The sequence below is a fragment of the Rhopalosiphum padi genome, chromosome 1, assembly GCF_020882245.1.
Source record: "Rhopalosiphum padi isolate XX-2018 chromosome 1, ASM2088224v1, whole genome shotgun sequence".
In the NCBI taxonomy this organism is placed as follows: Eukaryota; Metazoa; Arthropoda; class Insecta; order Hemiptera; family Aphididae; genus Rhopalosiphum; species Rhopalosiphum padi.
The window spans coordinates 4,387,792-4,401,746 of NC_083597.1; the positions used below are offsets into that span (position 1 = coordinate 4,387,792).

At 24.6% G+C, this 13,955-nt stretch overlaps 1 protein-coding gene across 5 annotated transcripts in view; it reads right to left on the bottom strand.

Annotated features, from left to right (window-relative positions):
- LOC132917429 (uncharacterized) overlaps window positions 1-13,889 on the bottom strand; it is a 54,270-nt gene extending 40,381 nt beyond the window's left edge. For 2 of the 5 annotated variants that reach the window (XR_009660283.1, XM_060978170.1), the window contains exons 1-2: window positions 12,491-13,889; window positions 10,673-10,731 (exon numbers count right to left, since the gene is read on the bottom strand). Coding sequence is in view for 1 of the 5 variants with exons in the window: in XM_060978170.1 (XP_060834153.1) it covers window positions 10,673-10,731; window positions 12,491-12,661 (230 nt within the window). In the remaining 4 variants the exon portion in view is untranslated. Of the gene's footprint in view, window positions 1-943; window positions 1,111-2,017; window positions 2,825-10,672 lie in introns of those variants that run through there. The other 3 variants (XR_009660280.1, XR_009660282.1, XR_009660281.1) reach the window with 3 other exon arrangements.
- Window positions 13,890-13,955: the final 66 nt, after the last annotated feature.

Here is a 13,955-nt window from a genome sequence, read left to right on the forward strand (position 1 = left end):
ATAGGTGCTATATCGTGGATTCGTGTATAAGTTAAATGAAATAAATTACAATAATTATATTTAAATGTTATACAACGATATAACAACACACATAAAGTTACTCATTATTAATTAATAAGTTTGGCAAATCTTAAATAGAAAATAAGTAGATAATATAGAATGAAACATGAATTGGTTGTGTAACATTATAAGTTAAAAGTTATCAATAGTTAAACATTAGCTAGTATCTATAATACTTATATAAATTAGACACACGTATGAAAAATACTTGTTTTTAAATAAACAACTAAAGTTGGTCCTAAATAACGATGTCTGAACTCTATTTTAATTAATAACGATTACTTAAAAAAAAAGAAAAAAGAAATTTAAACACAAAACACTTTTATTTAAAGCCGATCATCCCATTTTCAAAATATAACAACTGCGTACATATGAGAATCTTTCGAAGCTTGTAACATACATCAATATATAATAATTTATATACTTATTTATCAACGCTTTATTTATATAGAATAACTAGTAGGTAGATTTTAATCTATTTCAGGCACATTCGTAAATGATAGGTACGTTAGTTTAGCAGATGTTTTGATTTTACGTACTTACTATATAGACACTACGTATACGAATAATTATGTGAGTATGAGACCAATGGCATTCATGGGAATTATATACCTACGAGATGAATCTAATAATTTTTGTAATAAATCATTTGGTGGTTTGACGTATAATCTGATACATAATATTATATTAAATGTACTGCGCAGTAAACATATTAAAGAAAATTACTGTGTAGGGGACCTACCCTTCAAACATAGCCCATGATAACGTTTTCTTTGTTATATATACAATCACTAAATATATATAATAACTATATAGCGTTTTATACTCTATAATAATAAATACATAATATATAAATATATTTCAATAAATTTTATATGCCTACCTCTATTATTTTCATAATGCATCCAATGGTAGATGTTTGAATTATTGAATTTATTGTATAGACTGTATTTTCTAAAAGTAAAAACTCATTCAAAACCTCTTTCCAATGTATTCGTTGAAAAATAAAGAATATTTTCCAGTCAAAATGGGGAAGAAGGAGACGACAATCTAGAACACGACGAATTTCCGTTAAAATATTTGTTATTATAATTGTTGTGTCAGTACTGTCAGTAGTATTTAATACTAAGACTTAAATTGTATAATAATTTGTACTATGTATAAATATTTAATAGGTAATAGGTATTCATAAAACAAAGGAAAATAAATACAATCTAAGTCGAAATTATTCATACAATATGCTTAATAAAGTGCATAATGACAATGCAAAATCGTTCAAACCGAACATAAATACTAAAAATATTTTTATAAGAGATTAAATAAGTACACTAACTAGTTTTATAAATGAAATGAACTTAAAAAAATAATTTTTCTTAAAATATTTTTAATAATTTAATTCTGTAATTATTTATGCACTATATATTGTGATAAATTTATTACATTGAACTATTTTTGTACATCCTTATATTTATCTCTTACAATTCTGAGACTATTGACGCAAGGCGATTTACAAAAAATATAAATACGTATATTTTTCAAGACTAAATTAAATTTATTATGTATATAATTAAAAAAAGTTAGGTAGGTATAGTTGGTATTGGTAATTCAAAAACAATAGAGATATTATAGGATATGAAGTAGATACTAGTGTAAAAATATGTGATTTATAAACCTAATGATTCTTTAAGTTTATTATACGATTTATTTTTTACCTTGATCTTAGTGAAGAAATAAAAATAATATCCACATAACTATATTTGTGATAGGCTACATTATGTATATAGAGATAAAATATAAGGTATCCATAGAATATATAAAATTATGTAATTCCACACGGAATTTAAAAAAATATATATCGTATTAACAAATTATGACTAAATACACATTTTAAATTATAAAGATGCAGTCAAACATAAAATTGTTTTTTATTTTGATAATATCCTTGGCGGTACAAAAAAGCGTTAAAAATGTCTTTGAGCAAAATATAGAATTAATTATAATCAATAAAATAAAAATACATATCTCAAAAACAATTTAATTTCAATTTAAAAATTGTCATATTTATTATATTATATAAAAATGTAATATATTATGCGCCTTTAAGATCCATTTTCACAGTCGCAGATAAGTAAACCATACGTGCTACTTTTAAATGGACTTAATAAATCATTGTACAGTGGGCAGTGGCGTATATGTCTTTTTTATTGGTTAAATTATAAAAATTTTTTTTCAAATCTCATATAAAACATACCAAAAAACTATTCCTGAAAACAATTACATTACACGGGAATTATCTATTTAATTCAAATTTCCCAGAGTAGAATAAAACAACACGTATTTATAAGTATGCGGATATGTTAGTTAGGTACATATACCTATTTTCTATATTATGGTTTGTAATTTTTGATTATGTGTACGCAGCACTACGCAGCAGTAATTTGTAATTTTAAAATGCCTATACGTCAAATATGATTTAGAATATTACAATACCTCTGTAAAATTCGATATTTTAGCAGTTAAATTATCTAGTGTGTTAATGTATGGCTTATATTAATATGAATCTAGATATTATATTTATTAAGTACTAAACCTACCTACCATAACTATTCTTGGGAACATAAATTATTTTTTTATTTTTTTGAAATTTGGGTTCATTGTGGGTAAAATATACATTTTTTTCTTTTTATTTCCCTTGATTTTTTTGGCTAAGAGCCATGCTTGTCCATCCATTAGTTGTGATTATCGAGGTTATTTGAACACAAAACTGGAATAAATAATAAAGTAAAAAAAAAAAATATTTTTGACTTGATTTAAAAGTAAATTACACTTCTACATATTAATAACTAATAATAAGTAATAAGTAATAGGTATTAACTTATGATGGTGGGTATATCGTATATTATGTTATTCTAAGAATAAATAATTTTCAATCAATTATACAGAATACATCAATCATATAAAAAAGAATCACTTTACATAAATAAAAATATTATGGAACATATTTTATGTCACGAATTAAGGATTTATCATTTAATTTGTATACACATACATGTTTAAATATTTTAAGTATTACAAGTACATTATAAGTCTATATAGTAATTAATAAATACGTATGTGTTAAAACTTTATCAAGAATCAAGATAATATTATTTAAATTATGTGAAACGAATAATAACTGAATTTTTATTATTTTGTTTATACATTGTATAAGCATTAAAACTGGTATACTTAATATAACATTATTCATAAATGCATCATCGTATTTAATATATAGGTACGCATTAAGTAATTCTTAGTTCTTACAATAAATTTACAATGAGGTATACGTTTTAACTGTGTAGTTATTATTAATACTTTATTTCATGATTAATAAACTGATATAGGTAGGTTGTTTGTTAATTAAATGGAATTTCATGTACAATAACATAAAGAAATTAATATAAATGATTTGATTTTAGGTATAGAATATAGATACTAAACTACTTAGTAAATATTGTATATTAAAAATAAAAAACGACGACAATTTTCTCATGATTTATGATGTTAATTTTATGCTTGAGGTGGAATGATAATATTTTTTTATATGGATGCATAAAATACCACTAGAAATAAGACGCAAAATAAGCCATCGTAATATAACACACAAAAAAAGTAAAAACTAATAGTCAATATGCTGTTGACTTGTACTTTTCTTTAATAGTGCCCACATTTAAGACATAACAGTATAAAGCAACCAAATGTATATTGCGTATTGCTAAATTGAAAAATACCGACCATCTGGAAGACGTATGTATTATTGCAAACAAAGATATAGGCATTTATACCAAAAAATGTCAAAAGCGTATGTTGCACAATCTATATGCGGATGAAAAATTTCAGCGTCAAAATTGAAGGTTAATATTGATTATGCATACAATATGTCCATTGTCCATACGTAGGGTAATTTTTGTTTATTGTCCTCTTAAAATATAGTTATCTTATTCTGAAATCATACGATTTTTTTTCCAATAAAAAATTAAAATTAGGTCTTAAAAAAGAATAATTTAAAAAGTGTAGATACCTAATATCGGAAAAGTTATTGCATGATTAATAATAAAAACAAATCACAATGTGTCAATGTAGAGGTACGTATAATACCTACATTTGAAACGATATACTTCTTATGCATAATATATTCTCGTATTGTGTAAAAAAAAAACATTCATTCGATGGTTCAAATATATAATTTTTTTTAGGCAACACTATTATTAAATGTATGAAATATGTTTAAAATACAGAATATGACTATACCAAGCGTCAGGACTTAGTGCACGAAAATAATTGATAAACAACACAAATCACTATCTGTAATAACACAAATTTAAAATAAATTCACGTCTAGATTTAGACAATTCTATACATTAGTACACCACAATACTACACAATTTATAGTAAATATTATAGTGGCTGATGTAAAGTTTATTTTTTAATCGTTGAGATATATCAAAAATCAATTGTTATAAACTTATAAAGGTGTAGAAATATTTTGAAAAACGAATCTATATACTGTGATATTGTTGGATTCTGTGTTATAGTGTAAGATCATGGTAAACAGTTTTGGTTAACTGCAAGCTAACATTTTAATTATAAATTAATAAAATTACAATGACTTATAATTCAAAATATAGTGAAGTATATAATAAGAAATTAGCTATTGTTTGGACTCGGATTTCAATGCAATGGCCAATGATATATTTTTTAGACAGATGATGAATATTTTTTAAGTGTATAGATTTTTTTAATTTTAATTTTTGATTAAGGGGCCGCTATAACAACATTTGTTTTTTCCATCAATCTCCCACATAATATAGGAACATTAGGAACAAAGATATTCCGTATTTCCACGATTACGACTTTCTGGTTCCGTTTAGGACAAAGGCACCTATTATATATTTTATAAAGAAGAATATTTACTGTACATTTATCGAATACATTTTTAATATTTACATTTTTCATAAATATAAACATTTTTTAATTTAAAATAATTTCGATTATTTTTAACCATAAATAACTTATTAAATATATACATATATATATATATATATGTGTGTGTGTGTGCATAATTATTATATAACTATGTCATAAACACATGCGCCTATATAGCGTTTTTTTTTATAGTGTTCTAATATAATATTTCAAACGCCGAACAATAAAAATGTTTTGAGTAAATTACAGTGTTTTACATTAAATGTATGATGAATCATGAAAATCATATACGACTATTATCTAATGACTAGTATCACAAGTAACACTAATAACATAAGTATCCTTTGTAAATTTACATTTTTTAATTTACAGTATAATTTAAAGTATTTTAAATATTTTTTTTTCAAATTAATTGTAAGTATGATTGAAATAGTTTTGTTTTTTATTATTTTTTATCTTTAATTAATTTTCAAGATATTTTTCTAACCTATATATTATTCGAGTAAAAATACCTAGGGTAGGTCAGGTATACTATTATTATCATGTCTTAAAAACATGATAATTATGATCAAAATATTTTTAACGCAGGCTACTTTTATTAATTTTTAATCTAGAATCAAAAATCAAAAATCTAAATGCTGTCTTATAAAAATAATATGACTTTTTAATAATAATAACTGCGATAATTATCATATTAAAATTTTATGACAGAATACTACCTTTAGACACGGATTATAGATTTGTAAAATAATTTAAAGACAGTTAGGTATTGATAAATTATAACCAAAATAGTTTAGTAAACAATAATAATATAATATGTAATATTATTTATCCAGGTTCGACAATCGTCGTCATCAATCGATACAAACAACAATCATACACGTGTAGTAATAATTGGTCGTTGTATACATCATACTGATTGACGTCTTAATGTAACGTACAAAATAGGTACTAAGAAATTAAGAATGCACGTCGGTCGTCATAGTACTTAGATAATAGAAATATTGTTATTGGGGAACAAATTTTATCATAATTACATATTTTTTTGCCAATGCGATATTTTTAATCTGATAAAAAACGTGCACTGTTGAAATTATTCTGGCTAAAATATGATTTTTTTTTACATTTTTATTTATTTAAGTTGATACTGATACACTTTCTACTTGATGAGTAATTAATAATTACTAACTATTAATATGGAGTGTGTTCCTATTACGGAGGTTGACAACGAATATTGTTTCAGTTAATATTATATATTTAAATATATCATAATACGACATATCGTCTTCATTTTACTTTTTCAAATCTTAGAGAATAGTTACGTAATTTTGAATTGTTTTAATTATATATTAAATTATTAAGTATATTTAAGTAGTATAATAAATTGTCTTTTTTCGTAAAAAATAATATTAATTCGAATATGAAATGAATTAATTAACAGAATAAAACGTACATTAAAATATTAAATATTATTGATATTTTATTGTCATTTTAATCTATTTGTAGAAGAATATTCGTAAAAAGTTATTACACTTTTTAATAAAAATTGGTATGTACTTATTTTTGATTTTTATAATCATAAAATCCGTTCCCGGACATATTGTTATTATAACGTCATCGCTGTTAATGATAACATTAGCAGTACAAAAACATGTGAGCTCCGCGTAGTAGTAGGTACCACCAATGTGGACACATGCGTCGAAAAAGGGTTGACGAGCTGTAGCAAACTGGGCCGATTCAATCTGTACTCTGTAGCCCAGGCGGCCACTGAACATTTAATAATATTACTTATTATTGGGTACTATTACTAGTACCATTAGTTTATAATTGTAGAATACTAGGCCGCATTATTCCCGGTCCGCCTCTGTTGACGGCACTTTATAAATTGATTTTAAATACGGTGGCCGTACGCATAGTATAATAATATGATTCATAGAAAAGTAATTTGCGTCAATATGGACGACCTTAAGCGTAACTGCGTAACCCCAACTTCTACACAGCTCTATCTATGTATATTACATTATCATGACGTATTTTGTGTGTTTATGCATATGTCAATGCGTGCGTTATTATGTTTTTGAAGTGCGTTTTTGTACGTTTAATCGAGCCGGTTGTTATTATGGCAGAAAGATTATGAATATGACTACCTACGCAAGGCGCGGTTTGTATACAGTCTAAGATTTTGATAACAATACGATAATATTATCAAGGAATGATTATAGGTGCGTGTCCAAAAAATAATCCCCTGAGCGGAAAATCGGGGGTTGTGTATACCAGAAAATATATAGAAATTAGAAATAACATTTTTGGTTAATTTATAATCCGTTATTCAAGTGTAATTACTGATTGTACTTAGCCCATGGTATTAAGGATATTCAAAATCTGAGAAAATTAGTCCAATACTACAACTTTTACAGTGGCTTTACTAGGATTTTAAAGTACCGTGGCAAATAATCTACTAGGGACTCTAAATTTTTTTAAATAATTAAAATACAACTCTTCACTATTTTACATTGATAAATAAATGCTTAATTATAAAGTTAAGTCAATTAATTGGTTCAAAACATAAATATAAAAACGGGTCAAAGAACATTAACATATTTATAAAAAATACAATAATTATTATTACTTAACAATTAATATAAGGGAAATATGTAGGTAATCAAAATGTACAAAAATATGAAATAAGAAATTAATATAAAAATTATCATTATTATAATTAAGAAAATGTTTTTATCTCGTTGATTTAAATGTTGAGCTTGGGGCCCAAGGCTTGTGGAATTGAGCCACCTAGGTCACCCTATATTTATAATTATAACTAATACACTAAATTCGTATTGTCATTTACGCAGTTTTTTTTAATTAAATGACCACAATAATTATTATTTATACTAAGTTTATTTTCATGACATACAAAATTCGATCTTTAGTTACTTATGTAGCATCCTACATCCTACATCCTATATATTTTAAAACAAAGTACAATACATATAATTGTCTATTAATGACCATCGTGTGGGAGTGAGAAATGTATAAAAATAAGTACATGCAATATGTTACAAGAACATTGTAGACAAATTAAATTTACAAAACATTTTTTTTTTTTTTTTGTAAGTTCAAAATTTGAATATTAATAAAACGAATAAAATGAATGAAACTAAATAATGTGAACGAGTGCAAAGTTGACCTTAAGATAATATACTGTATTTTTTATATATAATTTCAGCAAATGTCTTAGTTTTAAAAACTATTTAGGCGATAATGTGGTACAAAATGTGTGCCCTTAGTCTTTTTATAGACATTTTCCATCACGTTTTACCGGGGAAGAAAATATTTTAGCTTCTTACGGCCATTGGCACAATGGTCTTAGTGGCCATACGTGTACGTGTAGGTATACTTAATACTTAACTAAAAAAATAGTAAAATATATATTATTACGCTAATTAAAAACAGTACGAGTATAAGGCTTTGAATTTAAATAATTTCATATGAAATTATCTATAACGTATAGTATAAAGAGAGGCAAAATACTTTGAAAATTATTTCATATCTATAATAAATAATATGGGTTAGGTATATGTGTAATAATGATGAAAGTCAGTGCAGTTATTCATTTTTGAGTTCAAAATCAATTTTATCAAAAACTGGTTTGGCGTAAAATAAAACATTTATGAAAATATTCGAATTAGAAGAATAAATATAAAAATGTTAATCATATTGAATTGAAATGTTGTATTTTCTTATGGAATTGTGTTGAAAAATCAATATGAATTATTTAATTATCAATTAGTAGACTTTAAAAAAACGTATTCGGGTTGGAGGAATATAACTGATCCGTAATTGCCTTTTTCGGCACCATTTATTTATAACAATTATTAGAAATAATGGTGCGATTATAAAGAAGTGACGTCAATGAAAATAATCACTCTCAAAACTATATATTGCTCCTTTGGGGTTAGTGGGTTAAGACCAAATAGTTGAAATGATAAAAGATAATTATTTACAAAAGTAAAAAAAAATTATATATTTTACAGTATTTGTAGTTTGTACCATTAATTTTTTTTATAAGACATAAGTTATAAAATAATAAGTATTGTTATGATAAATTGTATAACAATTTTTATTTAGCTATTGTTTTGTTTTTACGGGAAACCATAAACAGAACAAAGTCTAATATTTTCATATTTCCAATTCTAAATGCAATTAAAAATAAAAACTCGGTATTCCGACAGCTTGTGTCCGCTGCGGAATATGTACCGTTAAAAAAACGTTAAATGTTAAAGCTTATAGTAGTCAACACGTTATTGAAATCGACATTCAATTCCCTGCAATCCCCATCAATAAAAGTTTTAAAGCAAAATTATTAATTTATATTAGATACTCATAGTTAAAAATTATACAATTTTTTTTTTATGTTTTAAATATACTTTTAATTTTGTGAATACCTATACTTTTATAAAATCTATTATATAAATTAATTTTTAATACAACTTTTTAAATGTATTAATATTTTTATATCAAGTGTATTATTTAAATACATCAATAGCTTTGCTCAGAACTATTGCTTACAAATCTAATACAATCCATTCCATAATAAATTTATTTTAAAAAAAAATCTACACGTTTTGATGACCTATATGGATAATTATTATGTACCATATTAGCGCACACAAATTGCCTCCTATTTTATACCTAACTAGATTATATCTATACATATATTTTTTTTTCAATATCACATGTAAGTACTAATAATACTATCGATTATTTATATAATAATATTGGTTTTTGTAATGTTTAAAAATATTATATTATAAGATATTTAATGACATATTTTTACTAGAGTATATGCAGCTTCAATAGGATAAGCTTTTTCAACGATTAATTTTTTTATGAACGAAATTTTTTAGTGCATAAAAAAATATATTTCAAGGTTAAAAAATATTTTGAGCAAAATAAAATGTTTTAAGAATATATATTATTGCCAAATTGGGGTTTAATTTGAATATTTTATAAAAAATTATAATGGTTTATAAAAAAAATACAAAAACATTTTTTACCTCCGTCAGTTTTTACTCTTAACATAAAATTATTCCTGTTTACTGAACCAGAATTAACATTTATAGTGTCGATATTGCCAAAATAATTAACAAATTCAAAGCTATGAAAAATAGGAAAATTAATTTATAATTTTTCCTTTATTATAATTATTATTATATAAAAAGACAACAAAGAAACAATAAATATACATAGACATATTACGTTTATGCATATTATAATCTACATATTATTTAATTTTTAAATAATAAAACAAGTTTTTTTTTAAATTTGTATGTGATGATTGGACTTTAGGTACCTAATTATTTCATATGATTTTAAAGGATTTAAAATTTTATTTTAAAATTTAACAACGTGTTGATACTAATGATACTTATAGACTATAGATTAAACACATCCATGCCGACATGCCGTATGTACATTAAACTTGATCCTATGTACTTTGTATATTTACTTACTATTATAAGAAAAAGTATTGAAACAATTTAGCGTCACTCCAAGAATTGGGACAGTAATTGTTACAGGCTAAACTAAAAATTTAAGTTTGTGCACGCCTATTGTGGTATAATAATATATAAACCAAATTACTCACCTGCAGTGACTTCCACTGGCCGAACATTTGATCCGATGCTTGCTTTCACGCCACAACGTCTGTAAGGAAGGTATACCCAGGTTTCGGCATTAAGCCAACATTAATCAAAATCGGGGATTTCTTAAGAACGCGCCGCACTATAACATGTGTTGTCCCGTCTTACAAAAATACAACATACCAAATTTGTATTTAGCAGTTTTAATTTTGTGTAGTAATAGAATACATTGGCTTATTATCGAACTTGAAGGTAAGAATTATGTTTTTTAGGATATTTTAATTTTTAAGTAAGTTATAAGTACCTATGTAAAATATGACAATTTAAAAATTATAAGATCGTGAAAAACCTTTAAATTTATAATAATATTATTACCTTTAAATTTGAATAATTTAATAATAGGTTTGATAAGTTAATTCACTCCATTATTATTTAAGATAATTGCACAAAATTGAAACTGATGAAAATAAATTGTACATTTGTAAGACGAAGACGACATAATATGCGATATTGGCGTTCTCTTACCAATGTTACAGTTAAGGGTCTGACGATACAACAATGAGTACTATAAAAAAAAATTTTAATTCACCGCGTAATGTGAACAAAAATTTCCATTTCCCAGGTTTTTTTACTTCATGTTTGAATGTTTCTCAAAAAAATTGAATAGGTGTTTAAAAGAAAAGAATCAAAAATCGATATCGCAGAGAATACTTTTTGTCAAGCAACCTTTGCGATAGATTCAATCCGTTTTAAAAATCCTTATAGTATCACTCAACATCATTGTCGTACTAGGTACGTTACTACTATAATATTCACTCCCAAACTCATCAATAACGAAAAGTAACGAAATTAATGAATTTTTAATATGCCAATTAATAATTATACACATATGTACATAATTTATACATGTTATTTTTTATATACTATTTTAACGAATATTTTAATTTTATTTTATTAACGTACACCCACATGAAATTAAAATTGTATAGGTACCTCGAAAATCTATACCTAGTGCTAATTACCAATGTCCAATATATACCAATATTAAAGCAATCTTAAGAAGACACCGGTCCACATGTGACACGTGTGTTGTCTTTGACTTACAAATATACAACATAGCAAATTTACGTTCAAAAGAACCAATTTTGTATTAGTAGCTAATATTAGAATGAAGTAATCTAAAATCAAATTTAAAGGTACCTAATAAGAAGTAAGAACTTTTTATTCTCTCGTTTATTTTTTACGATAATTTTAATTTTTCAGAAAAATTCATACTAAGATTGTTTTAATATACCTTGTTAAAGTTAGTAATTATTATTATAAATTGTATTGGGCGCAGTCATAATATTGGTTATGGAACAAGATATTTTTTTTCCAAATGATAATGCAAGAAGAACAAGGTGAAAAAACTAAAGAAATTTGTACGTACCATATTTTATAACTTTTGTATAAATTATAAACAGATGGGACTGCTTCAAATCAACATATTATACCAAAACTACATTTATTATTATGGGTTTCTTTATTAAACAAATATAAAATAAATTGATAAAATATAAAACACTACATTTGTTTTATAAAATTAAATTTTAAAATGGCTTTAAATGAAGAATAGTAATGGCAAAGAATCTAAAAAGAAATGGCAGTCGATTTCAAACAGTTTTGTTATTATTATAAACATAAATTGTAAATTTATGTCTACACTGTCTGATATTGTAATGACTCGGTTTTTAAGTTTATTTAAATGGCAACCCTATATTTAGATAGAACTTTTAGGACATTAGCGGCGATGTTAATTAAATAGATGTACATTTGTTTATTACCTGCAGACTGCAGAGTACTGCCCGGTAAGACGATCTCTCAGCCGCCTGTGCGCTCGTGTGTATATTATAAATTATAATCATTATGAACTGGATGACCAATGAGGCAATGAATAGAAGCGCGAAAATGCCAAAAATGTCGACGCAACAATTTTCTAAACGTCGAACAGCCATCTTTTTTTCAACTGAATACTAACTTGTAATATTTTGATCCCCCTCTCCTAATCAGTAAAAAAAAAAATTCGATTCATGATATTCTAATAGCAACTTTTAAAGTTGTAATATTCATATTGTAATTTACTATGTACACGCAAGATTGCTTACACAAATAGACAATATGATTGAGGAGACAAGGAGGGGCACTTATGGTTTATTTGTATTTAAATTATTTAAAGATTATTAGATTATCTAAAAATGAACGATAAATGTTTGTCCTATAGGTACCCCATTAAACAGTAGTTACAATTAATAAACTGTTATCCAATATCTGATCAATGTAGATAATAAAAATTGTATTCCATAATTTAATTACAAGTAGAAGTTTCAAAACTACAAATTAGTACATTTTTGTCTAACTAAAACTATTTAAAAATAAATATTGTTGGACAAGTTACAAAGTATTACTAGAAATATTAAGGTATAAAAACCAACCTATATAAATGAACGATGACCTAGAACCATTATTTTGTAGTGGGCTCAACATATTAATTAAAGATTTTAATTTAAACTTATTGATTATAATATACTGTTATAGTGTTATTGTTAATTGTTATTAGATAAATACATAACTATCTACTATTAAAATGAAACTAGTAGACAATCATTATATAAAAATTATAAATTCTGAATTCATATGTTATTCAATTTTAATAGATTAAAAAATGTCTTTAATGTGTTACTTAAATTATAAACTAAGGATAGATTTACAGTCTCCCTTTTTCACAAACATCTTTGTTCGCATTTGAAAACTGATCAAATTTATATATTATATTTTTCTGAAACATGAGCCAAATAGTCACACATGTTATTCATGTTTCTAGAAAAATATTATCCAATGCAAGAATTAATGATTATAATTTCAATACTTGAAATTAGAATATTGTACATTAAAAAAGAACCAAATTATTTAAAAAAAAATAATTTTTATCTACTCACATAACAAAAACATTTATTTTAAATCCAAATCTTTCTTCTATAATTTAACTATGTAAAAAACATATTTATTAAAAAATCTGCCAAACTATTTTTCTAGATAGAATTGCATTACATTTTTTAAATCCTTTTGATATGTCAGATTATGATATATGCTAAAATAAAATTAATTTTTGATTTACAAATAATAGCTGTTATTTATTAATTAATGAATAATAATTTAAATTACAAAAAGCTTAATAACAGGATGATGTAAAATAATATAATAACAGATAAAATTATGTTTACCTATTTTGTTACAACTTATAAATAGTTG